The sequence below is a fragment of the Etheostoma cragini genome, chromosome 7 (genome assembly GCF_013103735.1).
Source record: "Etheostoma cragini isolate CJK2018 chromosome 7, CSU_Ecrag_1.0, whole genome shotgun sequence".
Lineage (NCBI taxonomy): Eukaryota > Metazoa > Chordata > Actinopteri > Perciformes > Percidae > Etheostoma > Etheostoma cragini.
This window is the reverse complement of record NC_048413.1, coordinates 6,118,818-6,145,849: the sequence shown is the minus strand read 5'-3', so window position 1 is coordinate 6,145,849 and position 27,032 is coordinate 6,118,818. Positions and strand designations below refer to the sequence as shown.

Here is a 27,032-nt window from a genome sequence, read left to right as displayed (position 1 = left end):
CCCCCCCCCCCCCCCCCCCCCCAACCCTGTTGCCGTGTAAACAAACAGCCATAACGTGAAAATAATTTTGCCCTAATTGTTGAAAGCGTGTAAACAGCCTGTCAGTCTTCACAGGTAGGGGTACTGGTTGACTTTTCGCGGGTAAGTAGCGCTGGCGTGGTGGAACGGCTGCCCCCCCAGCTGCTGCTGCTGTTGTTGGGGGTGGGAGTTGCTGTACTGTCCCGGAGCAGAGCCGCCCAGGGCCAGGCTGCCGGTCTTCTGGAGCAGTGCCAGTGAAGGGTAAGCGCCGCTGGCCCTGCCGTGGCGGGATGAGCCCCCTTGCATCTGGTCCACAGCTTGGGACACGGAGGCCAGGGCGGCGGACGCTGGGTACGCGTACAGGTTCGGGGTTGAGCTGAACAGGGTGTTCTCGTGAAGGTAGGATGAATGGGACGAGGCGGGAGGGGGATACGTGGGCTGCCGCCTCAGGGAGCTACTGCTTCCTGTTTGGTCACTGGTTGATGACATCACAGACTGCTGTACCTGAAACAACAGGGAGATAGTAACAAACACTGAGAGAGGGCAGAGTTCAAAATTAGCACCATCCACCAGCCAAATGCTGGTACAACATGCAAGAGGCTGGTAGATATACAAAAAACAATGGTAATCTACTGTTTGGGAGATATTGAACATTCACTAGCCTGTTAGCAAGTAGGCAAGTACATGTGTGACGTATTGCTGGTGAAAAACATACAGCTTTACTTGTTTTGTCCACCAGCCAAATGGCTAGTGAATGCCACTCAATAGATTCCCATTGTTTTTTGGGTCTCTGAGTGAAGCAAATCTACCAGCCACTTGCTTTTATCAGTATTTGGCTGGTGGATGGTGTTTAAATACAGAGCTCAGTGGGACACATGTTATTAACCCTTTAGTGTTTGGACATGAATAATAATATTAAAACTGAATTAAACATCACCACTCTAAATTGCCTGTTAGAAGCCAAAAGTTGGTATCATAGTTCAAAACATTCATGGAGTCAGAGGAGAGGCTGTTACAAGTTTAGGTACTGAGCATGTGTGTGTAGTTCAGGCCTGTGTGTAATGTGTGTAATAACGAGTGTAAGGCTGAATCAAATTTCTCTATCTTACCCCTTCCCCTTCACGCGAGACCTAGTGCTGTCCCCAATACACTATTTTCTCCTTGCAGGATTAATCAAGCATACATTGTTATACAGATATTCACAAACCGAATGGTTAGTGCTCTAGTGAGGTAACATTACTTTGTTAGTCAAGTAAAATACATGCTCTCTTTTTCAATTTAATGTCAAGACTCAGCCCCAATAAACTAGCAGTGCTCCAGGTTATCTGGAGGCCTAGCAGGTAATGGCCAGAGTAGTGTAGTTACAGCTAGTGTCTGCACTGCTGTGGCCGGCTCCGATCAGTAGAAAGCCCCCATGTTGTTAACATCAGTATGTTTCACCCATGGTTTTACCCTGCAGTAATACAGGTTACAGCACGCATTCATGGCAGAACCTCCACAGTTAATTACATAATCTAATATATATACTTCTTCATTAGACTGACAAGAATATCACATAAAAACACCAAATTGTCTAGTTGTGTCTATATAACTTGCTTGCTTAATTGCTTCATTCACTGCATTACTCTCTCACCTCCTGAATTTGCTTTTTACTGATTGCACCTGTGATGCTGTATGACTGCTTCATGTATTTATTCTTTATGTGCGGATGAATGGTAAATTGTCATGGTTGCACCTTGTTGAGCAGACATCAGTTCCATAGCGTTACCTGACTCAGGTTGAGGGGCTGTGATCTGCTCGATGCAGCCCGTTGATGCCGGTCACTGTTGGAATCTCCTGGCCGACTGGACTGCTGAGTGGACCCTTTCTTGGATTTTACGGCACCACTTGTAGCTGGATCTACCCGAGCAGAACCAGACACAGTACCGTGAGCACTAAGAAGAGAATACGTTCCAGCTGCTTGAAGTGAAAAGGATCAGTTTAACTAGCTTGTTACCTAAAATACAATGCATATACAGTATATGGAGTAGGGGTGTCATGATGTGGATTTTAAATTGAAAATGTGTTGTAATTAGCTTTTGATTTTGGCTATCAAAATCAAAAGCAGCTTACCGACTAGTAGCATACAGCTAAAGACACATGGTAACATTACCTTACCGGCTAGTAGCATGCAGCTAAATACACATGGTAACATTAGCTTAGCAATAGCCTGCAGCTGCACTTTCCACACCGTGGCCACTGCTGGTTGTTACATCCTCCTGTTGTCCTGAAATCACTGTGTAGCAACTTTGCCTTCACCGTGAGGGATTTATGGAAACAAACTACCAACAGTAAAGCATGTGGGCTCCAATGGGACTTCATAGACATTCATTTTTATTTTTACTTTTAAAGATTATTTGTGGGGGCATTTTTGGCCTTTATTTTTGACAGGCCAGATAAAAACATTAACGGGGAGAGAGAGGGTTAATGGCATGCAGCAAAGGGCTGCAGGTCAGAGTCGAATCCTGACCCGCTGCGTTGAGGAGTACACCTCAATATGGGCATAGACATTCATGTGCGTCTCAGCAAACTAATGGTGCATTTAATTGCAGTTCAATCATTTTTAAAAACTCAAGCTGTTTTTGTAAAGTACCCTTCACATCATCTGGTGGCTCTTATTGTGTCACTGCTGTCACTGCTGAAAATATTATTTTTAAATCAAATTGTGACACCCCTAATATGAAGACTAGATAATAATAATTTTTGAAGACAAGAGGACCTGGAGCTGCGGGAGCTTTGTGGGTTGTGCTGTCCCTCAGCTGGCTCTTCACAGAGGGCGTGATGACGGCCAAAGACTTGGCGGGCTGCGAGGTGGTCTTGGTGCTCAGGGGGCTGCTGGTGGACGAGTCAGAGTCATGGGAGTCGTGCACTGTCACACAGCTGATCACATTGGTCCTCTGACTTGTTCCAGAGCTGCAGGAGACGAAAGTAAGATAACCATTTAACCATTTAAATAAAACCTCTGAAAATTTCACTTAAAAGTATCATCAAAAATCTTCCATACCAGTACCGGTACCAACTTTGATATGGTTCCTAAACAATACTTTTTTCAGTACCAAATTTATAAAATCCATTTTTACAAAAGTAAATTACAACAATACACATTACCGCACAAATCTTTTATTTGTTTTTAACCAGATGGCTGACCGCTGGGAGAAAAGTCGGTCAGACTGAGTTATCCTCCCCGAGTTGAGTGTAATATAGTACCTTTAGACTCTACGTGGCACCCCCCCTGCCGAAAACACCTCCCCACATCTGCTATGGAGGCAGTTTTGTCGGCGCCAAAAAAGTATCAAATAGGTCCAAAGGTCCTACTTCAAAGTGTGAAAAGTCAAATTCTGCAGACAGGAAATTAGCTCACAAGGCAGGGTGGAACTTCCTGTCATCTTCGTCGTCGGAGTCGCTGTGGATAGTGATGATGCTGACCGCTGGACTGGGGGTGTCTGAGATCACGATGGGCTGAGACTGGTCGCCAGCCAAAGCATTTGTGTTGTGAAGCACAGTGGTGGCCGCCGACGACACAGTCCTGCAGAGAGGGAAGATTCTCCATCACTGGCTTATTGCAAATACTTCATCTATTTTAATAGTTTAGACAGCAGAGTTGTTGCCTTTCCCTCCAGCTTTTACTTCATTTTATTTTAATAATGATACATTTTGACATTCTTATGAAATAAAGTACACTACAGCAAATAAAAGGTTCAAATATTTCATAGATAGCAGATGCCATTCCAAAGTAAACATAATAAATTTGGGTGTTCAGTGTGGTATAGTTTAGAGTGTTTAGAGTTAAAATGAAAACTTCAAAACATGTTCATTTTCAAGCTAAAATCATAAACCTTTGCTAAATTCAGTTTCTCAATTTTGAGGATTAGCAGCATGTATGGTATTTTGAATATTGTGGGTTAAGGACTTCTGGTTGCACAAACAGCATACGGATACGGCTGGTGGTATTATCTATTTTTATTATGAATAGACTAAAACCGAAATGTGTTGTTCCGTCTCTCAATACTTTCCAACTTCCCTACACTGTCTGTGGCTTTAAAAACTTGACAGGTTATGCAGATGATGTAACTGTATGACAGGATACCTGACTCTGCTCTCTGCATGTCGAGCCTTGGACCTCTTGCCCTGTTGGGCTCTTGCCCCTGAGTTGTGGTTTTGGGAGACAGCATGACGGCCGGCACCAGAGTCCTGCTGGCTGACGCCATCATATTGGTTTCCATGACGACCCCTTTGAAAAGGAAGAACACATTTGAATTATTTTAGACTGCATCATGTCTGTATGACTGACTGACTGACTGACCACATTTGCTAAATGGTCCATTACCGGTGGTGTGTTCTTTTGCGAACATTTTTAAAATCAATTTTCCCTAGGATCATTATTTGTTATGTTTTTACCAGATTTATAATGGTTTAACGGTACCGCCAAGGGCGACTACATCATATCTGTTTTCAGCAAAACAGAGCCAAGCAGAAAATGCAGAAAATACATGTTACATTCTTCTTTACAAATAAAAGGAATTTCAGACTGACTCACATGTGATGTGCAATCTTTAAAAAAACTTTTCTTGGAATGTCTCACAACATATATTGTCTCTAGAAGTGTGTTATTCTACTTTTTGTTTTGTTTAGAAAAGGAAAAGAAAATCTCAATACTCCATACTTCAAATCGGCACCCATATATTATAAAAGAATCAAGTGGGACAAAAAGCATATGATCACAACCCTACTATCAATCATGTTTTTAATATTAGAATGACCTGAAGCTGTGCTTTTTAACACACCTTGAGGACACAGGGTCCCGATAAAACTCACCTCCAGCTAGAGGCTTGTTGACTGTCAGAGATCGGGGCTCCCATGGGTGAGTCGGGCACCACGGCCTGCCCAGGATTGTGGATGGCCATGCCTGGCATCTGCTGCCATGTGGAAGGGATGAGGATCTGCTGTGTGCCTGCCGGCCAGCCCTGCTGTGTGTTCACATTAAACCCATGTTCAAATATTCGAAAACCTGAAACGTGACACTTTAAGAAGAGAACAAAGTGCAGTGTGTCGACCATAGTAGAGAAGGACCCTGACACACTGACAGCTGAACAAAACTCCAACCTCAGCATCCGATTTACAGGCTTACTCCTGTGCAGAGAACGCTGCATTTGTTACTGTTGAAAAGAAAATGTGTTAAAAGAGATGTAAGAAGCAGAAAATAACCAAGCTTAAAGAAAGAGAGAGAAAAAAAAACAGTTGACTCATGTTCTGGTGCCGAGAATAAGAGCTGTGAAACAGAGAAGGTTCAGAAACAAGACAGCCACCCTGAAAGTGAAAGGAACGTTAATCTGAGACAGAGAAAAGGAGATGTACGTGTCTCTTGACATTTGTTATACAACTTTTATTTTTTTTTACTTTTCTTACGTTTTTGTCCCCTTTTTCAAGATGTTTGACGCTTTTTTTCCTTAGTTTTACAGTTATTTTTGGAGTTTATGGTCAATAAACCTCATTTATAGGAAATTATACCCAATGTTTGAGTTAGAAAAGCCGAAATTAGGAATTATTAAGACTAAAATTAAAGGAATGGACGTTGCTGGATACTCACAGGCTGGAATATGTCAACTTTTATTCAATACTATTTCCAAACCACTTCAATTTGTTCTTCAATTGCTGTACAATTGAATAAGCCAAAATTAATGAAAGTAGAGATATGTACTTGGCAAAGATTGTTTTGTGGAATCAATCATGTTGTTTTGAGTAGTTTAGAAGAACATTGATATAAGAAAATAGGTCAATTTGACCCAAGGACAACGTCAGGGTTAATAAAAAGAAAGGTTTCAAAAACACACTGTGGCTGCTGTTGTTTTCGCTCACTAACATCTTTGCCAGTCAAAAAGAGTCAAACTCCAAATGCGGATGAACTGAGGAAATGTCATTCTTATATCAGCCTCCTTTTTCAAATACAAGGTCAATATTGTGTTTCACTAACGACAAAACAACATTTCCGTACATTTATATAGAACTAAGTTTTAGGAGCTTTTCATCTTTACTCTCCTCCCTAGACTTTTTCTGACTGGCAAGATGGACGGTGACTGGAACAACAACAGCTAAACATGCTAAACAGCTAAATATGCTGTTAAATCAAGGCTTGACTTGGGTACATTCACAAGAAAACCCTAGGTTGTATTTTGGCAAGAGTTACGCTTGTTTTGTCTACGTAGGTCTATATAGGTTCGAAAATTTGGGCAACCAAGGTAAAAATTTGTATTAATGTGCATAAAGAAGCCAAGAAAAGACGGAAAAGGCTTCATTTGACAGATTAGACATTCGCATCATATGTCACAAACAGTTAGATTTTATTTCCATCATTTACACTTTCAAAATAACAGAAAACAAAAAAATGGCATCTGCATAAGTTTGGGCACCCAGCAGAGTTAATACCTTGTACCGCCCCCCCTTTGGCAAGTATCACAGCTTGGAAAAGCTTCTTGTAGCCAGCCGAGAGTCTTTTTATTCTTGTTTGAGGTATCTTTGCCCATTCTTCCTTCCAAAAGTCTTCCAGTTCTTTGGGATTTCTGGGCTGTCTGTCACGCACTGCTCTTTTAAGGTCTATCCATAGATTTTCAATTATGTTGAGGTAAGGAGATTGTGAAGTCTATGGCAAGACCTTCAGTTTACGCCTTTTGATGTAATCCACTGTGGATTTTGAGGAGTGTTTAGGATCATTATCCATTTTTAGAAGCCATCTTCTCTTTAACTTCAGCTTTTTCACAGATGGCATCAAGTTAGCGTCCAAAATTTGCTGACATTTTATTGGATCCATGTTCCCTTCTACTCGTGAAATGTTCCCTATGCCACTGGCTGCAATACAACCCCAAAGCATGACTGCACCCCACCCCACCCCACGCTTAACAGTTGGACAGAGGTTCTTTTTATTGAATTCTGTGCCCTTTCTTCTCCAAACGTACCTTTGCTTATTACGGCCAAAAAGTTCTATTTTAACCTCATCGGTCCTCAGAACTTGTTCCCACAAAGCATCAGGCTTGTCTATTTGTTAATTTGCAGACTTCAAAAGCTGAATTTCGTGGTGAGGACATGGAAGAGGTTTTCTTCTGATGACTCTTTGAAGACCATATTTGTACAAGGATCTCTTTATAGTGGAATGGTATACCACAACTCCAGTGTCTGCCAGGTCTTTCTGGATGGATCGTGCAGTCAAACGTGGGTTTGGACTTGCTTTTCTCACAATCCTGCGAGCTGTTCTGTCGGATATTTTTCTTGGTCTTCCAGATCTTGCTTTAACTTCTACTGTTCCTGATGACTGCCATTTCTTAATTACATTCCAAACAGAGGATATTGGAATCTGAAAACACTTTGCTATCTTCTTATAGCCTTCTCCTGCTTTGTGAGCGTAAACTATTTTAAGTTTCAGTTTTCTAGACAACTGCTTAGAAGAACCCATGGTGCTGATTGTTGGGCCGAGGTCAGACGAGTCTGGGTATTTAAAACCTTAAGATTGCCATCCCCTGGTCTTTCCAGACGAGGATTGAGAACAATCCATGACACTGTCAGGTCTCAGCTTTCCTAAGGGGGCGGTACAAGGTATTAACTCTGCGGGTGCCCAAACTTTTGGAGACGTCATTTTTTTTGTTTTCTGTTATTTTGAAAGTGTAAATGATGGAAATAAAATCTAAGTTTTCGTGACATATTGTACAAATGTCTAATCTGTCATGTGATGCCTTTTGGAGATTTTTCCATCTTTTCTTGGCTTTTTTATGCACATTAATAAAAACATGTACCCTGGGGACCCAAACTTTCAAACCCCACTGTACAAAAACAGTGTTCTCAGTGCTGAGTTCATGTGTAGAGTCCCTGGTGATGCTTGGAGCAAAGTCTCATGTTGTGTTGAGCTTCTTAGTGTTAACGACCAAACAACTAATCAATCAATCAAAAAAACTAACAGATTACCAACAGATTAGTTGACAATTAAAATAATTGTAAATTGCAGCCCTAGATTAGCTAACTTCATGTTGATTTCTAAAAACTTGTGTGATGAATATTGATAGTTCAAAACGAGCGTTTTCTCTTGTGTGTCTACAGTGTGACAGTTAGTAACTTCCGAGGAAACTTTTAAAGGACTATTTTGGATATTTTTTTGGAAATAAGATTATTTGCTTTCTGGCAGAAAGAATCAATACAAAATCTGAAGAAAAAATTATGCCTATGCATATTTCTGTCTTTGCGCGTACACAGGTAGGTTTCAGTCGTAAATCTAGACAGAGTTTTATGCATCTTGGCCATGAAGCTGCAAGCAAATGCACAAAGCTGGTGAGCTGCATGTGCTAGGAGGGAGGAAGGAAGAAAGATTGGAACTAGTAGTGATGATGTTGTTTTACCAGCAAGGAGGCATTCTGATCTAGTAAGCTGCCGAAGCTAAAGGCGGCATTCCCACCATGCACAGCAGGGGGGCAAGGGAGGCCTGGGGGGAGGTGTGAAGGGTGGGATTAAGGTTACATTTACATTGCTTCGTTTTGTTTTAAAAACAAATAACTTTTGCTACGTTGACACATAGAGGGTTTTCACCAATGTCCTGTTCTAGGCAGTAACCTGGAAGGCGGCCATATTGGAGCCCCTCAGTGTAAACAACTGAACGGAGTACAGTGTAGTATTGTGCACTTTGGATACTTTAAGTGAATGTAGCAATGTCTAAAGATGTCCAAGATGCAAAGTCATGACTTGGACTACAATAAATGGAGCAATATTTTGAGAAATTACAGTTTATTGGCCGTGCAGGTCCCTACGAGTTGGCTCCCTTTTCTTGTATCCGGACGACCGTTGTGTTGTGAGGGCCAAAGTAAGTAATGCAATAACGTCTTTAATCAACCTAACCTTAACTGTATGACATCATAGCGATACTCAAGCTGTAGCCAAGTGACTCAATAGTTTTTTTTTTCATTTCAAAGAGCCCCGGTTTGCTATCTACACTACCTGAGTGAGTTTGAGCTTTCCCAACCACAAGCGCCTCCTTAGTTCTGTTAACTTTTGGCATCCTCTACCTGTTTTTTAATAATAACCTGGTAGTTAGAACAATATTATAATATTCCAAATGTTTTTTTCTTGGTCTGACCTATTGGTACAACCTAAAACACAGCATTAATAACCATTTTCCTGGACGACGTTCAGGATCTACTTCAGTGCTTGTGGTTTGTTGTGATGCGGAGTCCCTCCAATATGGCGACTTCCGGCCCGATGATGCGTTGTGAAAACCCTCTGCTCACACGGCTCTGGCGTTTAAGAGCCCCATAACTTGAGAAGTTAGGAAACACTTCTGACCCCGTTTTGGTTTGGAATCTGCAGATTTGGGTTGCAAACAGACACCTTTGGCAACAGTGACGCCAATGTTTCCCCGCCTGATTGGGTCCTAGCGGTCATGACTTGTTCTCTGAGACAAAGCTACATACTAACGTTACCATGGCAACTACCAGCAACAGGCGCTATGTAAATGTGGCCTAAGAACAGTCCTGCTCCATATTCTAGTAAATTCTAAAGAACAAGAGAGTCCTTGCTATGGATCAAGAGTACGGAGGTAATGATACACTCCACTCTAGATTCAATACAATTCATGATTTTAAGTTCACAATACGATTTTCTCATGACTTTTCTCACGACAGAATGAAATCACTGATAAATGTTTCCTTTATTTATATTAACTATGCAAAATGGCATATGTGTCCTCTTATCAAAAGTGAAAATGAATTAGTAATTTATCTCGAAAACTGTGGTAACTGATCAAGGGCAGAACTATTGACTATGATTCATGGGGTAAGTAGTAAGAAAAAAACAAATTTGCTTTCATACTTAAATTATTTGCCTTTAACCACTTAGTCCTTTTATTCACATTATTGCTGATTATTTACCAAAACTCTCATTTTGAAAGCACCAATAGTCAACCCTACAATATCATCGCAATATCCATGTTGATGGATTTGGTCAAATATACCATTATTTTATTTATTTTTTCATATCACTTAGCTATACATTCCACCACAGCTGTTATTGTATAAATGAGTGGATTCAATACTGAAATTAGGTTCAATAAAACCCATCAAAGTGGAGCGTAGCAGTGATGCAGTGGGTCCTACCTGTGCCAGCACGCCGGGTTGGATGTGAAGAGACTGGGACGACTGGTTCTGAGGGACTAAGGGTACAGAGTTGTCCATCCTCACTGGATAACCAGAGGGCTTATTGGAGGTTTGAAGACCTGGAAGGAAATATATTTAAAAAATGCTAAATGTAGAATATAAGAAATGTAGGGATTGTCAAGGTAGCAGCAAAAAGGCAAAATATCAATAAAGGTTTCTTCCTTTTTTAAAATGGTTTGTAAAATTAATTTAATTTCTATATTTTTCAAGGTAATTGTGAAATGACTAGGGCTGCACAATGAATCGAAATCCCAATATGGACTAGTGCAATATCCAAATCGCAGGAGGGCGCAAAATATGTGTCAAACTATATAAAATAAAGTAATGTGTTGCTGCAGAGACATCACGGCCTACAAATCTAATCCTACAGACCTATGATGGCGTGGCGTCTTTTCTGTTGTTTGGTTTTGGTCTTTGTAATTTGTCTCGATGTTGTTAACGAGGGCCGCCCCTCAATGATCGCCACAGTATGAATAATAGGGGTGGGAAAACTAATCAATTCTTCAAATCACGATACTCTCTAGAACGATTCGATCCTCGATTTAAATAAGTTAATAATGGATTATTTTAAAACGATAGGCAAAATAAAACCAAAATCGCAACACTTAGCTCCATGAACCTGTGTCGCGGAGTGAGAAGGCGGAATCGCGACACACCCCTTCCAACTCCCAGAGTTATCCTTCCCGTCCAGATCCAGAGCTACCACATCTTTAACTTTACTAGTAGTCCTTTTGGTGCTTTATTCCTGTTTTGTCTATTTAGCTAACTGTACAGACGGCAGAAAGCGAAAGGGGGGGCACCGGTAACGTTAACGGAGGTGTAACGTTACAAATTGCGGGATCTACTTTATCACATAACATGTGACCACCTCATGTTTCATGTTCTAAGAAGCCAATTCTCCACCTTTAAACATGACTGAGCCTCCGACATGGAAGATCAAGCATGGCTTAAGGCTTAAGCATCGAATGACTACAAAATAAAAACCTTTCATTAAAACTGTCATTAAAACTGAAATATACAGTAGAAATACTGTGTATGTCAAAATCTAACAAACTCAGATTTATATGTATATTTGTTTAAATCACGCATGGAAATGTACATTAAAAAATCTCTGAATTGGAACAAAAGGTGCCAAGAGATTCCCAGCCCTAATGAATAAAGGTTGAATTAACAAACAACTGCTTCTCACCCTGGATGGTAGGGGGGCAAACTATGAGTGTTTGCTGGAAGGGCTCCGTCTGGGCGCAGAGCTGGGTGGGTCTGGTCTGCAGGGGCACGCCCTGCTGGGTCAGGCCCGGGATGTTTATGGTCGCCTGCTGGTAGAGACCAGGCTGGTAGTTGAGCAGCGGGACGTTACTGCTGAGGGACAGGGACTGGCCGCCTGTATTCAACGCCTGAAAAGATGAGTGGAGTTCAGCAACAAAGTCCAAGGAGCCTCAACACAATGAACATTGTTCTACATCCACCGGCATTATGAAAAATGCAGATTCAGTTGATGGTTTTAAAAACTCATTTGTTTTGTATGCACTTTGTCCAGTAATGTGTGTTTGTGTTTTTTTTAAATTGTTTTATTGCGTTTTTAACTTCTGTTGCCTTTTATTTCCTAGTTTTTATTGCATTAATGTTGGCTTTTAGTCTGACTGTTTCCTCCTGTTTTTCATTAATGTGTATTAATGTTATAGCTCCTTGTTACCATAGTTTTGAAAGTTTCTTTACAAATAAAACTTAATGACTGACTTACTGGCATTCAGAGGCTCATTTACATACAGACCTGCCCTCTAAATGCCATATATGGTCAAACACAAGTTCCCATAGCCTTGATGTGAAGTTTCTTGTTGTGGACAAAAGTAGCATCCAAAAAAGATCAAGGAACGAAAAAACATTACAGACAACGAGGTAAAAAAAGACGTGGGAAAGTTTCACCACCTTACATTGAAGACACAGACATATGGACAAAAGTCTAATTTTGTGTGTTCCTGTTATCGGTGATACTTTGTTACGTCTTCCGTTAGAACGCGAGTGATGTGGTAGGAACCACAGTCGAGATCTTCCTAAATACAAAAAAAACATGTTCATGAAACGAGGTTACACCTGTTACCAAATAAACTCAGTGTACAAAGATGAACAAATACAGATATAGTATGGGGACAGATGATTGAAAGATGGTCAAATTAAGAATCGCAGTACCATTGCAATGCACTTGGGAATTGGTTTTACCGGTAATCGGTGCACTTAAACAGATTTAAAAGATCATATTGAATCCTCTGGAATTTTCAAATTCAATAGAAATAGAAATTTCAATAGAGAACCAAGAGTTATTCATGTAATAACTTCTAAAAATGTGAATGCACAATTTTGAGCACTCAAAATTTTCAATTTTGAGCTAGCAAACTGATCATTCAGATTATCTGCATAGAAATGAGGTTCAAGCACAATGCTGTGATTACACACAGTTACTAAATGAGGCCTTTTCAAAGCTACTGTTATAAACTGCAACAACTGAAAACTGGATCAACGAAAAACAATTTAGGGCTGTCAATGGATTTAATATTTATTTTGCAATTAATGGCATGAGTGTCCTAGTTTTCTGGCAATGAATTGCAAATCAATCACATATTGCTTTAAATTAGTGCGGTCAAACGATAAAAATATTTAATGGCGATTAATCACATTAATGTCATAGTTAACTTACAATTAATTGCACATTTGTATCTATTCTAAATGTCCCTTGATTTCCTTTTGTCCCATTATTTTTTGTCATTTTAATGCTCTGATCAACATGGAAAAGTGGATCAGCTTTCTTTGTGCAAAAACATTGTTGGCATATAGCCAACTGTAATGTTCAAGACCCCCCCCCCCAGCATATAGCCTACAGTGGTGTTCAGTTTCACACCAACATTCTCACTTGGAGCAAATAATCTCTTATACAATGTAACCCTGTCCATCAATAAAAGGGGGAAAATACTACTTTTTGCTGGGGGAGGGGGGAGATTTGGCATCAGCTGTGTGCTTGGCCATCAAGTGGAGTATTCCAGACTGGCTGCGCTGCAATAATAGCTCAGTTCACAAGGAGCAAACACACAGATCACTTTGGTCTCGTCAATGGAACATTTGGCAACTTGTAAAAAGGAAACTTTCCATCCAGAATCTTATTGTTGTTCGTTTTGGCGTCTCGCGCTCGCCATCCACTCAAAACGTAACGTTACTACTCTTTGGCCGGCTCGCAAAACCAAACGGTGTGTGTGTGGCATGACTGTTGTTTTGTTTACGGTCTAGCTAGATGTTGTAGTTTTTCTAACGTTACTAGTTGTTGCAACAGCATGTGAAAAAAAAAGTTTGCTAGGCCAAAAAGTAAGTGTTAATCTGACAATAAAAAAATGTACGGCATTAAAATGGGTTTGAGTTTTCGCCGTTAATAATGCGTTTAACTGACAGCACTACTTTAAATGAACTTTTAAAGATGTTTTTAATTCTCAAGTGATATTTAGGACTTGACTACTCCGCTTGAAACCCAGGTGACATTACCAGTACATGCAAATGACTTTAGTCTTGTGGAGAGAACCATCTGGAAGGGTTTGGTAACTCAACTTGCCATTCTTCATCCATTTCTGCTCGAGGAGCTTTATTTCTGCTAGCTATCCACTCCTGTTCATGGATGTATATCTGTGAGACCGGCTTGCCCCCTTGTTATTAATGCATTCATTTGGACATTTTTTGTTGTGTAGAAGCCAATGAGCCTGAGTCATCAGAGATAAGGTTCTCACCTGATTGTGCTGGTTGAGTTGGCTACTGAAGGTGACAGTGAGGTTGGTGGCTGCACTCGGGGTATTGTTGCTGGCAAACAGATTTTTTCCATTCTCAAAGGCGCTGCATCTGCGTTTGCATATGTCCATATTTTGGAAGCAGGACTTCACACTGTTAAACAAAACAGAAAACATTTCAAAAAGGAACAAATAGGGAATCCTGAAAACTAAGTGTTGCAATGCTGATTCACAGCTAACCCACTCATCCCTGTCCCAGTCCTACACGTACTGAGAGCTGTGAGGGAAGTGCAGCAGGTGTGTCATGGTAACAAAGGGGTGGTTCAGCGTCTTCATGGGCGTGATCCGTTTGTCTGCGTCTAGCGTCAGCATCTTCTTCAGCAGGTCTATGAACTCCCGCCTGTCGGCCTTCTCAGCCAAGATGTCCGTCCCCTCCAGGTTGGTCATGTTCACCTGCAGAGACAAGAAGTCTGGGTTTGTCAAACCGCATGCTGCAACGACATCTTAGCAATACACCAATAAAAGTGAATGCGCAGACTGAGGGATGGGGCTGCTTGATACAAATCATAATTATTACTTTGGTCTATATTGAAATCTCGATCGTGTAACACAATAACTAATTGACTTCTGGAAAGATGTTGCATTTATGGAACTTCCAAAACAGTGTAAAAAAACACCTTGACCTGTGAAATTTCCCTTAAAACTTTTCCCATTGGACTTTTTAACTTTTCCCCTTCAGAACACAAGACAAAACAAGACTTTACTTGCAAAATGATACGTGCAAAATGTAAGTTTTCTTCACTTCCACTGTTTTTGGAATTGTTTGGGAACGAAATCTATATTTGACTATTGGCACAGCCCTGGGTTCTGCAGGCAATAACACCGTCAACTGGAGGAGCTTCTGTGAAATTAGACAACTTTTTCCTCACCTGCATCATATCATCCAGACAGTTGAAGATGTATTTCCTGGCCTCCTTTGACTTGATGCCCATCTCCGCCTCGTGCTCTGTAGGGGTCTTCACAACAATAAGCGCAGCAACAGCTCAGTATATGTACTGTATGTATGCTTGATGATGGAATCTTATCTCAGATACCTCTGCAGAGTCACTTACTTTGAGTCTCCAGAGAGGGTAGCTGGAGTCTGGGCCTCTGTTAAAAAAGCGGCTGGTCTTGGTCCCTGCACTTAGCAGGTACTCTGCTGGAAGGCCCTGGGTCTGGGAAATGTATCGAATCTGAGAGAGACAGTTGGACAAAAAAGCAATTGCCAGCGTGAGTCAAATATGAAACTTGCGGGGGCCCAGATAGCTCAGTTTGTAGAGCGGGCGCCCCTTAATGGGGGTTTACTCCTCGGCACAGCGTCTCAGAGTTCAACTCTGACTTGCGGCCCTTTGCTGCATGTCATTCCCCCTTTTCATGTTTTCTTCTGTCTTGTCAAATAAAGGTCTAAATGCCCAAAACATGATCTTTAAAAAAAATTAATCTTGTGTTCTCAAAAACAGTTTATACAGTTATCATCCCCCCAGGGCTGGTGGTAATTTCTGAAGGAGGTGTTGTTCGTCTACACACAAAAAACATGCAAAAGTTGTGCGAATAATTTGGTTATTATTCAAGGTAAACTGTCACGTCCCCAAACATATTTTGAGACTGTTAAATTGATAACTGGCAAAAGTATTTAAATCAAAACACACTTTTCTTTCCCACCCAGACAAAGACGCTACTGAACAACCAACAACACGTTGTACACATTATACACGGAGAAAAGGAGAGCCAGCCGATATTTAACTTAGCTTAGCATTAGGGTTTGACTGATACTCGGTTTTAAAGGCCAATGCCAATAATTAGTAGTTAATGGAACCCGTATTTAAGTATATAAGCATTTACAGTGAAATAAAAATATTTAAGTCAAAATTAAGGTTTGGAATGTTACATACTCCAACACAAAACGTTTTGAAAATGCTTTAAGCTGTTTAAAGTTGATTTGTTTTACTAACTTCTAGATTCCCTTTGTCAGAGGATATATGTCAACATTGAAGGACACAGAAAGAAAGGTCGGCCCTGTAAAACCCCACTTTACATGTATTGTTTTTAACTCTTGGACGGAGCCAGGCTAGCTGTTTCCCCCTGTTTCTAGTCTTTATGCTAAGCTATGCTAACAAACTGTTGGTTGAAGCTTCATCTGGAGCAGACACCATGAGAGAGGAATCTGTCTTTTTTTTTAACTCTTGGGAAGAAAGTGAAACTCCTTATCACGGTTTTCTATTCTAATCTCTGGTCCAAATCAGTTGATGATAAATCTTTAACTTTAGCGTTTTTCCCCTTGGTTTGTTTTCATTTTACAGAGAAAAATCCAAACAGGTGTGAAAGCCCCCTATGGTAAATAAGGGTGCTGCAGCTGACCTGATCATACTCTGAGGCGCCGGGATAAAGGGGCCATCCCAAAAACAGCTCAGCAATGACACATCCCAACGACCACATGTCGATGGCTTCACAGAAAGGAAGGCCCAGAATGATCTCCGGAGCTCTGCAAGCACATCAAAATTGATAAATCACATGATCGGAGCAGATAAATGACGTAATATTCAGAGCTCTTTGCGTTCCAGGCTGACGTACTCACCTGTAGTAGCGTGACTGCAGGTAGGTGGAACAAACCGCTTTGGACACGTGGCTGGCTGAGCCAAAATCAATGACTTTCACTCTGTACGGCTGCCTCAGAGGGTCCACTAACATAATGTTTTCAGGCTTCAGGTCAGCGTGGATCAGCCCCAGGCTCTTCAGCTTCATCAGGGCCGTGGCGACCTGCTGCAGAATCGGCCGGATACACTTGAGCAGCAGAGGGCTGAACTTGCTGTGCTTTAGGAAGTCGTAAAGGTTCTGCTCCAGCATCTCAAACACAAGGCATGTGTGGTTCTTGTGCTGAAAACACTCGTATGAGCGCACAAAGTTGAACTCATCAGCATTCTCTGTGCTCAGCCTGCTGAGGATGCTCACCTACAGGGAGAGGGGGAGGGAAATATAACTATCAATTCAATACTTTTTATGCACAGACCAAAGTGCCTCCTTAGTATTGAATATCAAAACCTTTGCAATACATTAAGACTGGCATGGGGAATTTTCCATAAGATCATCTCTCATTGCAAATCAAACCAGCTGTTAGGCTAACTGGTTATCTTGATGTTTGAATTAAGGCATCAAGATCATTTTCCAAAAGATCTTTTTTTTTTCCTCTTTTTAATCAACTAATGCACGGGTGTGTGAATGTATGCAAGCCACTGTATTATATTCCTGTATATATTTGTTTTTTTGTTTTGGCAAACTTTCATGTTCATCAACCGCTAAGGGTTAAAGACTTGAAACAGCTTACTGTGTAATCCACCCCGGAGTTTCTTTTCTTTTCAAAACAACATACTCACTTCAATTTGCCCTTGCCGAGCATAAGAGGGATGGTTCTTCAAGATCTTAATCGCCACTATCTCGTTTGTGCCCCGCTTCCAGCACTTTGCCACCTGGCCAAAGGTGCCCCGTCCCAGGAACTCCAGCACCTCGTAGCTGTTGGACATAGAGCACAGGATCTCGTGCTGGACCAGCTGGTAGTCACCCTCGCTGTGGGAGTTGCTGCTCTTGGTGGTAGAAGTGGAATGTGCTATGGACTGAGCGGTGGTGGTGCCCCCCCCACCGCCACCACCACCAGCGGTGCGGTTTGACACCATGGGGGCCGAGAGCTCCTCCAGTATCTGGACGCTGTCGCTGCTGTCCCCCTCCTCGCTCTTCCGCTTCAAGCTGTACTGCTTGTGGTAGACCTCGCACGGCTGCGAGGAGGACCCCGCGTCCTTCACACGGCGGCTGGAGCACGACGAGGAGGAAGAGGAGGATGGAGGGCCGCGAACACTCCCTGTGCTGTCTGCCGCCCGCACCACCGTCTGCTCCCGGGAGCCGGCTGTAGGCGGGGGCACCAGGTTGGAGGTGTACACGGGGTTGAAGTTGGAGCCAGATGTTGAGGGTGCAGCTCCCTGGGTGGGGCTCTGCTGGTAGTAACCATTATCTCCCAGCTGACTGGACACATCCCAGGCAGGGTTCTCAACTTTGAGCCTCTTTGAGCGAGAGTAGGCACTGGAGGACACGGAGGGAGAGGAGAACACCTGGAGCTGAGACGCCATGTCCGCCGACGGGATTAAATCTAAAAAAACGCAGAGACAAGATGTTGACATGGATGGACTTAAGAGTTTACCTTCTACTGATGATGATGACGATGCAAACATAGGGGAAATTCAGAGTTTCCCCTATAATTGTTTCCTTAACCTTTACAGATGTAAACTGGGACACTACATTAGGTTTAAGTAATGTTCCATTCAGGTCAGTGTGCTCATCTATTGTCAGTTGATGGAATGGAGGAGTTTGCCATATTATGCTTTCAGCATGCATATATATATATATATATATATATATATATATATATATATATATATATAAATACCGTACATATCCACACTCCTTATATTTCTATTTGATATTTATACTAATTGTGCAATTGCAACACAGTTCCCTTTGGGGATCAATAAAGTATAAGTATATATATTTTAAAGATCATTTTTGGGCTCCACATTTAATGTTGACAGGACAGCTAGGTGAGAGAGAGAGAGAGAGAGGGCAGACACGCAGTAAATCATTACAGATTGGATTCAAATGCTCAACCTCTTCATCAAGGTATAACACGTGCACCTGCTCTACCACAAACCCAGCCTGGCCACAGCATTTGTTTTATTTTTTTAACATACAGTACCTTTGAGGTCATGCTGCAGATTATTTTAGACAGGATTTGTCATTGTTTATTGTTTTATTGTTTATAAAATAATTATAATACATATTTGCATAAATCCAGCATATTTTTCTGTTCCCAAGTTGATAAGAGCTTTAAAAACTTCAAAGAAATTACTTTTTAAGTACATTTAGAACAGAATGAGAAATCAGAAAATAAATGTGATTCATTTGCACTATCATGCCATTGATAAAATACATTTTAATGCCCTGGCAACTTCAACAGTGTAACTCATGGATGTGATTGAATTACTTTTCGATCATCTATGGCACAGAGAAACAAGGTAACCTACTAAGAGATTAGCTTTTGTGAATGGAAATAAATATCCTAAACCATTGAGGAAATTCTTAAATAACACGTGGTCCACTGAATAGCACTATGACCTTCCACCAGAAAGGGTTATGGGTTCGAATCCAGGTCGTTGTTGACGTTCTCTGGTTGACCTCCCTGTCACGTTTACTTATTGCCAACTGACTCATTATGTAATTAATTTTATTGAGGAATTGTCTCAGCTCCAGACACTGACTTGTATACTTTAAGCCGGAAAGACACAACATAATACACCTGTGAGAGTTTTTTAATATGCGTGCTCCCATCATAATGTCTAGATACCTGCTATGCATCCATGACGCCACCTGAATCCCACATAAGGGTCAGAGTCTTGGTTTTTGGCCTCTGTCTCCGTCAAGTGTGCGTGAACGCCACCACTGTTCTGTCTGGCAGTACCTGGGTTGCACCTATTGTTTTTATATATATATATATATATATTTATTTTTTTTTAACGTATGATAGTACCTGTAAGATGACGCCGAACTGCCATTCAGGGCCTCTACCTCATCATCTCCTTGCCGGGCTGTGTGTGCTGCTTCAGCGGACCAGCTGGAGCTGCTAGCCGCCTGCTGGAGCTCGCGGACTGTAGCGGGAAGGATGAGGGCACGCGGGCAGTCGAGTCATAACGTTATCTGACTCAAATTCGCAGTCACATCACGTGTGGAACGAGCAAAATGTGCTTAATGTCAGTGGAAATTTCAGATAGCAGCATAATGAACACTGTCGACTAGACAGAGAGCTCCATCATCACTGTACGACTGGACGCATAGACAGTTAAACGTCGTTTCTAACGAGACGACGTAACGACGAGACGTGACAGACGTCAACGGGTGCAGGGACAGAGCCAAAGATCGTCTATGATTCACTATTTTTCACTAATTTCTTCAACACCAGACCACCGTTTACATCTAAAAACCGTGAATCAGTGTAAGTGCAGCTGAATCAGTAGAAGAAGCAGTTATAAGTTAGCAATTACAGTTACAAGTACTGTACTTAAAGCTGTCATCTTGAAGATGTTCAGCTGTCTGTTGAGTAGGCTAACTATAAAGGAGGTTACACATTGGTTATTGAGCTTATGGCCCACTTATAAAGTATTGCAATGTTTATATTTGCAGTATCACCAACTGTATTACAGTTTTTCTCACACAATTCTAAAAAGTTGAAGCTCTTCAACAACTCCAGACCAAAGAAATCAAATGATTAAAGATCCCATGACATGGTGCTCTTTGGATGTTTTAATATAGGCCTTAGTGGCCCCCTAATACTGTATCTGAAGTCTCTTTATACAGACCTTAAAGGTCCCCTAAAACTATATATGAAGTCTCTTTTATATAGACCTTAGTGCGCCCCTAATACTGCATATTAATGTTAAAAAAACCTCATAAACTGTAATTTTCATGCCATGGGTGCTTTAAGGGCAGTCTGCAGCCTTGTTGTTGATTCAACTTGTCAGAATTCTGTGCGTGTAGCACCATTTGTGTGTGGGTATACAATGGAGAAAAACTCTAATACAACATGTTTTCCAGGGAAACACGTCAAAAATACAGTTCTTAATACTGCAATATTAAAATTTTATAATAGTATACTTGTAATTTAGTTATGCAACTTTACACTTTTACTCCACTACACATCAGAGGACAGCGGTGGAAGAAGTAATGGGCTACTACTGTACAGTATAGAAGAACTCTGTTAGTAAAGAAAGAAAAGTAAAGCATTCAAAAGTACTTACCTAGTACAAAAGTATTAGCATCCAAATATAGGCTATGTCACCTGTAAAAGAAGTCATTATGGAGAATGTCTCATTTCACATGGTATATATTATAGGCACTTTAATGTTGACGCTGCTAAAAGTGGGACTCATTTTAATTACATACTGAATTACTTACTTATGGCTGTTAAATAATATAATAATCGCCATGGGAAGCAGAAAATAATAAGGTGAGGGTGTAAGTAGGGTGTATATATAATAAATCTTCTTCTTCCACTTTTTATGCAGGATGGCATTTTATCTGACCCCCATTTCGACACAAGAGGGCGATGTTGTCTTAGCAACAGGGAGACATGTAGACTACATTGCACTTCACAGAGATCTCTTACTGCATGTGTGTAAACACAGACCATTTATTATTTTTCTTACATCTTTCATCTGCTTTCCTGTTCATTCAGATATATTAGCATTTTTACATCTACAGCATGTATACAGTAGCAAAAGTACTGCATTTTGTAGTGGTACTGCAAAGTACATTAAAACAAAAAATTACCAGGACTACACCAGCATAGTCGATGCAAGAAAAAACACATTTTTTATGACAAAATAAACTGCTCATCAAGAGAAATAATATTGCGACTTCAAGATTGTTGATCATGAAAACTGATGATATGACACTCTTATCCATGCAACAGCTGCATTCAAGTTTAAGTATGAATATAATTGGAGCAAACGCATGCATTACACACACAAGAAAGTGTGTTTATAAAAAGTATTCCTTCAATATTCTAAATAATGAAACTGATGCTGCAAACTACAAAACAAAAACAAAACAAGTGCTTGGCATTTTATCCAAAACGTTTCATCTAACAATGTACAAAATCAATAATATATTTATTTATATTATAAAAGCATTCAAGAGGAAAAGACCAGCAAATCCTCATTTCAAAATAAAAGGTTGATTTAAGAACAGCATGAGACTCTTGCAGATATAATGCAGCGACTGTAAAAATGTAAAGACAATTAAAAACTGCATGAAAGGTACATTTCTCTGTGGAATAAAACAGACTGGGTAACTTATTATAATAAAATATGATCATTTTCTAATCGGGTATACTTATGATGATACAACCCCAGTTGAGTATATGGAAAGTGGCTGTTGCACTTTTCAAGTACATGTTTTTGTGGCTGCAGACGCTCGTTGGCAGACTACCTGAAGGAGTGTCGGAAGTGCACACTCCTTCGTTTCAGCTTCTCCGGGTTGTGGGATGCCATGTGGGAAAATTCTCGGAAGATGTCTAGGTATGTGGCGTCTCCTGATGAAGAGAACAACAGAAACATAACAATGAAAAAGGATGCCACTTGAGCCCTTTGAACAGTCAGAACATCCTTTCTATCTGAAAGTTAGAATACAAGCATTGAGGGGAAGAGAAAGCAGAGTTCTGACATGACTGGAGGCTGAGGCACCATGAAGCGTCCCTCTTTCAACCAATTCTGTGCCTTTACTCTTCCTGTGGCCATGGTAACCGCTGAATCCACAGGCATAACAAGAGCAGTTGAACTCTTTTGTGTCTCATGAGAGCTCCCAGGCTTGGCTAATTAAAAAAAGGGAGAATGGACATTCCTGGCTTTCCGTGTTTGTGTGATGTGTGAGTGTGAGAAAGAGAAAGATAGATCACTGAGTATGTATGTTTTCTTCAACACTCCTTTAAGTAGTTATAAGCAGTACAAGAAACAAACTGTATTATTGTAGTTGTAAGCCGATATGAGGATTTTTAAATGTTTTTGTCAACAACTATAAAGCCTCCTGTGAAACAACTGTAACAGGTGGAAAGTTAACATGGACCAGTAGTGAAACAAGTACTCATATTTTCTCAATAGCAATACCACAGCGTAGAAATACACTGACAGAAAAGTAATGTATTCAAATTTGCACTTAAAAAAGTATTAGCATCTGAATAATGTTTGTAACATTATAGGATTATCATTGTTGTTGCATTAATTTGTACGTTACTTTCAAATTGCAGCTGGTAAAGGTGGAGCTCAGTTTAATTCCTTTATATAGCATTGGTAGCTGGTGAATTCCCCCAGACAAGGATCAGTAAAGTGTTATCTTTATCTATAACATAACATTATAATGCATTTGTTAATTGTGTTTTCTAATATTTAACTGAATCGGCAAAGTAACTATCTGAAATTATCAAATATATGAAGTGGAGTAAAAAAGCCTTTGATTCTGACATGTAGTGGCGTAGAAATCTAAAGTAGCATGTGATGGAAAGTGCAAGTACGTTGAAAATGTACTTAAGTATAGTACTTGAGTACAATTTATTTAATGACTTCCCACCACTATAAAGTGCATATACAGTGTTGAAGTATGTATCTTTTACTTTATTTGTCCATTTAATGCTATGTTATTCTACTCCCCTACATTCATACATTCTACTCCACTTAGAGGCAAATACTGTAATTATTACTCCCCTACATTTATCTAACAGCTGTAGTATTAATTTAGGTCTACAAGTAATGATTAATCCGGCAATTTTATTTTCTCCATTAATTTTTTTGTCTATAAAATTTCTAATAATAGTACATAGTTCACAAGAGTTTTAAGTGTTGACCAGTACATTATTAAAGTTCTTATATTGGCTTACATCTACATTGTAACATTTAAAAAATGTTAATCTCTCTGCACGCATATTGAAACATGTCAGTCATGTTCTAGTTTACCCAATAAATATTATATGTCATGCTGTGAAAATCTGAGATATTTGATCCATTCTTAGTGCAACAGCAGTGCATGATGTTAGATGTGTGTTAATAATGTTAGAAGTAGTAAAAGGCTGTCAAAGCAAAGAAGAAAGAAGCTACGGGAGAGGTTAGATTTTAGTCACATCTTCCATTTATTACCATTATAGAAGACACTGGGAGGAGTTATTGAACAAAATAGGAAGTCAAAACAAACATAGGTAGCAGTTAGTGTTAATATACACAGGCATATTCTGAGATGTTCACAATCTCTTACAATATTTAAAGAAATTGTACAGATAACAGTCAGAGACAGAAAAGAAACACAAGAAAGTTGAAAAAGTTGCATCTTAGAAGCAAGCAGATAAAATGTTAATAGTTTTTAGTTTATGTACACAACAGTCAACAGACACATGGTACTGTACAACACATAATCCGTCAATGGCTTGATGCAAATCATTGTTTGGTCAGTGATGACATCATCTAGGAAAGTCTGCTTTCCGTTCACTTTTGGAAGCTACAACACTAAGTAATGCACACAATAAGAAAAGGCGGCATTTTTTCAAAGTGCATTGAACCTATCACTGACAAGCAAGAAAGGAGAGTGAGCTGCTCTTTCTGTCAACGCCACGTAATTTACAAAAAAAAACAAAACACTTCACTGCTAAAGGGCTCCGGCCTGTGTGTAATTTGGCAAACTCAAGTAAGGGTACTGTATGGAAATTATTAGGAAAGGTGGGGTGAAAAAAATCCGCAGCTCCTTTGCATCAAATGGCTTTAGATGCCTCCTTGGGGTCCCCTACTGGAGCTGCTGCCTCGCGACCCGTTACCGGATAAGTGGACGAAGACGGATGGATGGTTTGGGTTACAAAATAGAGGTTAGGTATTTTTTTTCTTTTTGCTGTTCTGACATTTATTCAAAATGTTATGTCAAATGGTGAAATTTTGTGGCAAAATATAATAATCTAATAATCTTTTTTAATGCAATCACCGACTTCAGTGGATTCACTTGCAGGGGAGGAGTGCATTGGCGCAAATATCTTCACTTGACGTTAACCCTGGTGTTTTCTTCCCACCAAAATTGAAAATCTTTTGTCGAGGCTTTTTTATCGATGTTTTTAACTGTTTCTCACGTGTATGTCGTTTTTTACAACACTTCTGATGCTTTTTTAAAAAAAGTTTGTCACTTTTGGGACATTTTCAACACTACGTAACACTAACTTAATAACTTTAATATAGAATTAGCTTACAATTGTTTTTGGAATTTATGGTCAATAAACCTCATTTATGGAAAATTATTCCTAATGTTTGATTTACAAAAGCAGAAATTAGGAATTATTAAAATTAAAGGAATGGATGTTGATGGATAATCACAGACTGGAACATGTCAACTTTTACTCAATACTATTTCAAAACCACTTCAATTTCCTTCAAATAATATAAAATTGAATAAGACCCCCAAAATAAATTAAAGTAGAGATTTATACTGCCAAAGAGCCTTGTGGGGAATCAGTCATGTTATTTGGGGGAATTAAAAAGAGCACTGATGTAGGAAAACAGGTAAATTTGACCCAAGGACAACATGAGGATTAAAAACGGGGGAATTTAAACTGACACGCTGACCAGAGCCGGAGACAGTTATGAGACAGGTATCTATGGTACAGATACGTCTTTTTCATTAACTGTTTGAACTCATTGTTCTAGTAGCAACGGCGTTAACAAGCCGGCTAAGTGACAGTTAGCAAAAGAGTTGTCTTTGGCTAAGTGACAGTTAGCAGAAGAGTTGTCTTTTGCTGAGTGACAGTTAGCAAAAGAGTATTCCTTTGCTAAGTTACAGTTAGCAGAAGAGTTGTCTTTTGCTAAGTGACAGCAAAAGAGTTGTCTTTTGCTAAGTGACAGTTAGCAAAACGGTTGTCTTTTGCTAAATGAAAAGCAGTTGTCTTTTGCTTATTGACAGTTAGCAAAAGAGTTGTCTTTTCTAAGTGACAGTTAGCATAACAGTTGTCTTTTGGTCTAAAATCAAACTTTTAATTTTAGTTAAGAGACAACAGAAAGGAGCTTGAGGAGCTATTGGGACCTACTGCCTGCTGCTGCTTCTGGCAAGTTAGCATGTTAGCAGTTTGCTTTCCAGCTGCGGGAGTCAATCAACAAGTTTTGTAGGTACATCAGAAGCTTCTTGTATCGAGTATTTTATCACGAATGATTTTTGCATTGCTACTTTTTGGCCTTTACGTCATTATTTTCTTTCAAGATTTAGTGAGAAATAAAAAGATTAAATAGTTACATAAAAATGTCCATTTTGAGAAACTGTAAATGTGGATCTAAGAAGTGGTAAAGAACATTATCTAACTAAAGGGCACGCCATGTCCACTAGCCAAAAGTCCCTTTGTCGTAACAGATAATAATTCATAATTGCATTATAACAGAACGGTTACCTATAATATAATGCATTTTCAGCCCAATCCAACCTGTTCTAGGTGAAGCAAACAATTTCATGGTGACTATAATATTACCAGCCTCATTGTCAGAAATGTGTTTTGCTGCACCCTTTACCACACAAACAGTGATGTCACAGGGTCCCGAAATATACTTGTACATCACTGCAGCAAAAGAAGCTGTTACACCACTGGAGATGGAAGAAAAATAAGATTTTAATGGGCTAAGTGAAGGAGAGGTTCCAAATGAAATATTAATTGCCCTGGGCATGGTTTTTATTTTTTTTATTTTTTAGTCAAACATAAGGTTCAGAGCCCCCATCTGAATAATTTCCGTACAGTCCCTTGGGATTCACGGCCTACCATGACAAAGAAGAATGGTAAAAATATATAAAAACAACACTTGCTGGCACTCTGAAAAACTGTCTGTGGTCTATTTGAATTGAACTAAACCCCAACAGTCTATAGCATCTGTCAAAAACAAGCATCTTTGGGATAATAATGTTCTTCAAGACAATTTTGCTTCAAATAACACGTTAAATAACCCAGAGCTCAGTCTCATACAAGGCTTTTCAATGCTTCAAACAACAGTTTCTGGAGCACTGCAATTTACTGTGAGCTACCAAGGGAGTCAAACAAAAAGCACTCGACAGACTTGACATCATTTTAGAGCATAGACTTGATCATTGAATACAGTTTTTCGGCAGGCTGCCATGTTCATTGTCATAAAGCTTTTCGCACTAATCAGCCAATGGAAGACCATGAGAGAGGGCTCTTTAGTCGGTTTGCATCCATTTGTGTCATGAATGTCATTACATGCACTGTTTGTCATGATTTGGTAGCATATACTATGGATATCAACATTATTCAACGATACTATATGTCAAATATCCAGATAAAACGGGCACAGGAGAAAAGAAAAGGAAGACCTGGGCAACAGCCACCCATGCACTATAAACAAAGGACGAATCGAATATCGGCCAACAGTTGTGATAC

General features: G+C 40.0%; 2 protein-coding genes and 1 long non-coding RNA gene across 6 annotated transcripts in view; 1 reads left to right on the top strand and 2 right to left on the bottom strand.

The window, feature by feature from the left end:
* Positions 1 to 19: 19 nt before the first annotated feature.
* hipk1a (homeodomain interacting protein kinase 1a) lies at positions 20 to 19,923 on the bottom strand. Its single transcript, XM_034877934.1, has 16 exons — positions 19,611 to 19,923; positions 17,413 to 18,176; positions 16,617 to 16,990; positions 16,400 to 16,523; positions 15,115 to 15,234; positions 14,932 to 15,018; positions 14,274 to 14,455; positions 14,006 to 14,156; positions 11,431 to 11,635; positions 10,182 to 10,300; positions 4,873 to 5,024; positions 4,145 to 4,288; positions 3,419 to 3,583; positions 2,777 to 2,970; positions 1,787 to 1,917; positions 20 to 522 (listed from the first exon to the last, which is right to left on the bottom strand). Exons 1-16 carry the CDS (start codon positions 19,633 to 19,635, stop codon positions 109 to 111), a joined length of 3,351 nt encoding a protein of 1,116 aa, XP_034733825.1. The 5' UTR covers positions 19,636 to 19,923; the 3' UTR covers positions 20 to 108.
* Positions 13,627 to 25,359, top strand: LOC117948345. Its single transcript, XR_004657417.1, has 3 exons — positions 13,627 to 13,637; positions 14,044 to 14,051; positions 25,230 to 25,359. It is a non-coding gene; the product is annotated as an uncharacterized LOC117948345 (long non-coding RNA).
* Positions 21,249 to 27,032, bottom strand: part of acap3a (ArfGAP with coiled-coil, ankyrin repeat and PH domains 3a) — a 90,067-nt gene continuing 84,283 nt past the window's right edge. For all 4 annotated transcript variants that reach the window (XM_034877935.1, XM_034877937.1, XM_034877936.1 and 1 more), the window contains exon 25: positions 21,249 to 22,169. In XM_034877935.1, coding sequence (XP_034733826.1) covers positions 22,063 to 22,169 — 107 coding nt within the window. In that variant the 3' untranslated portion in view covers positions 21,249 to 22,062. The remainder of the gene's footprint in view (positions 22,170 to 27,032) is intronic.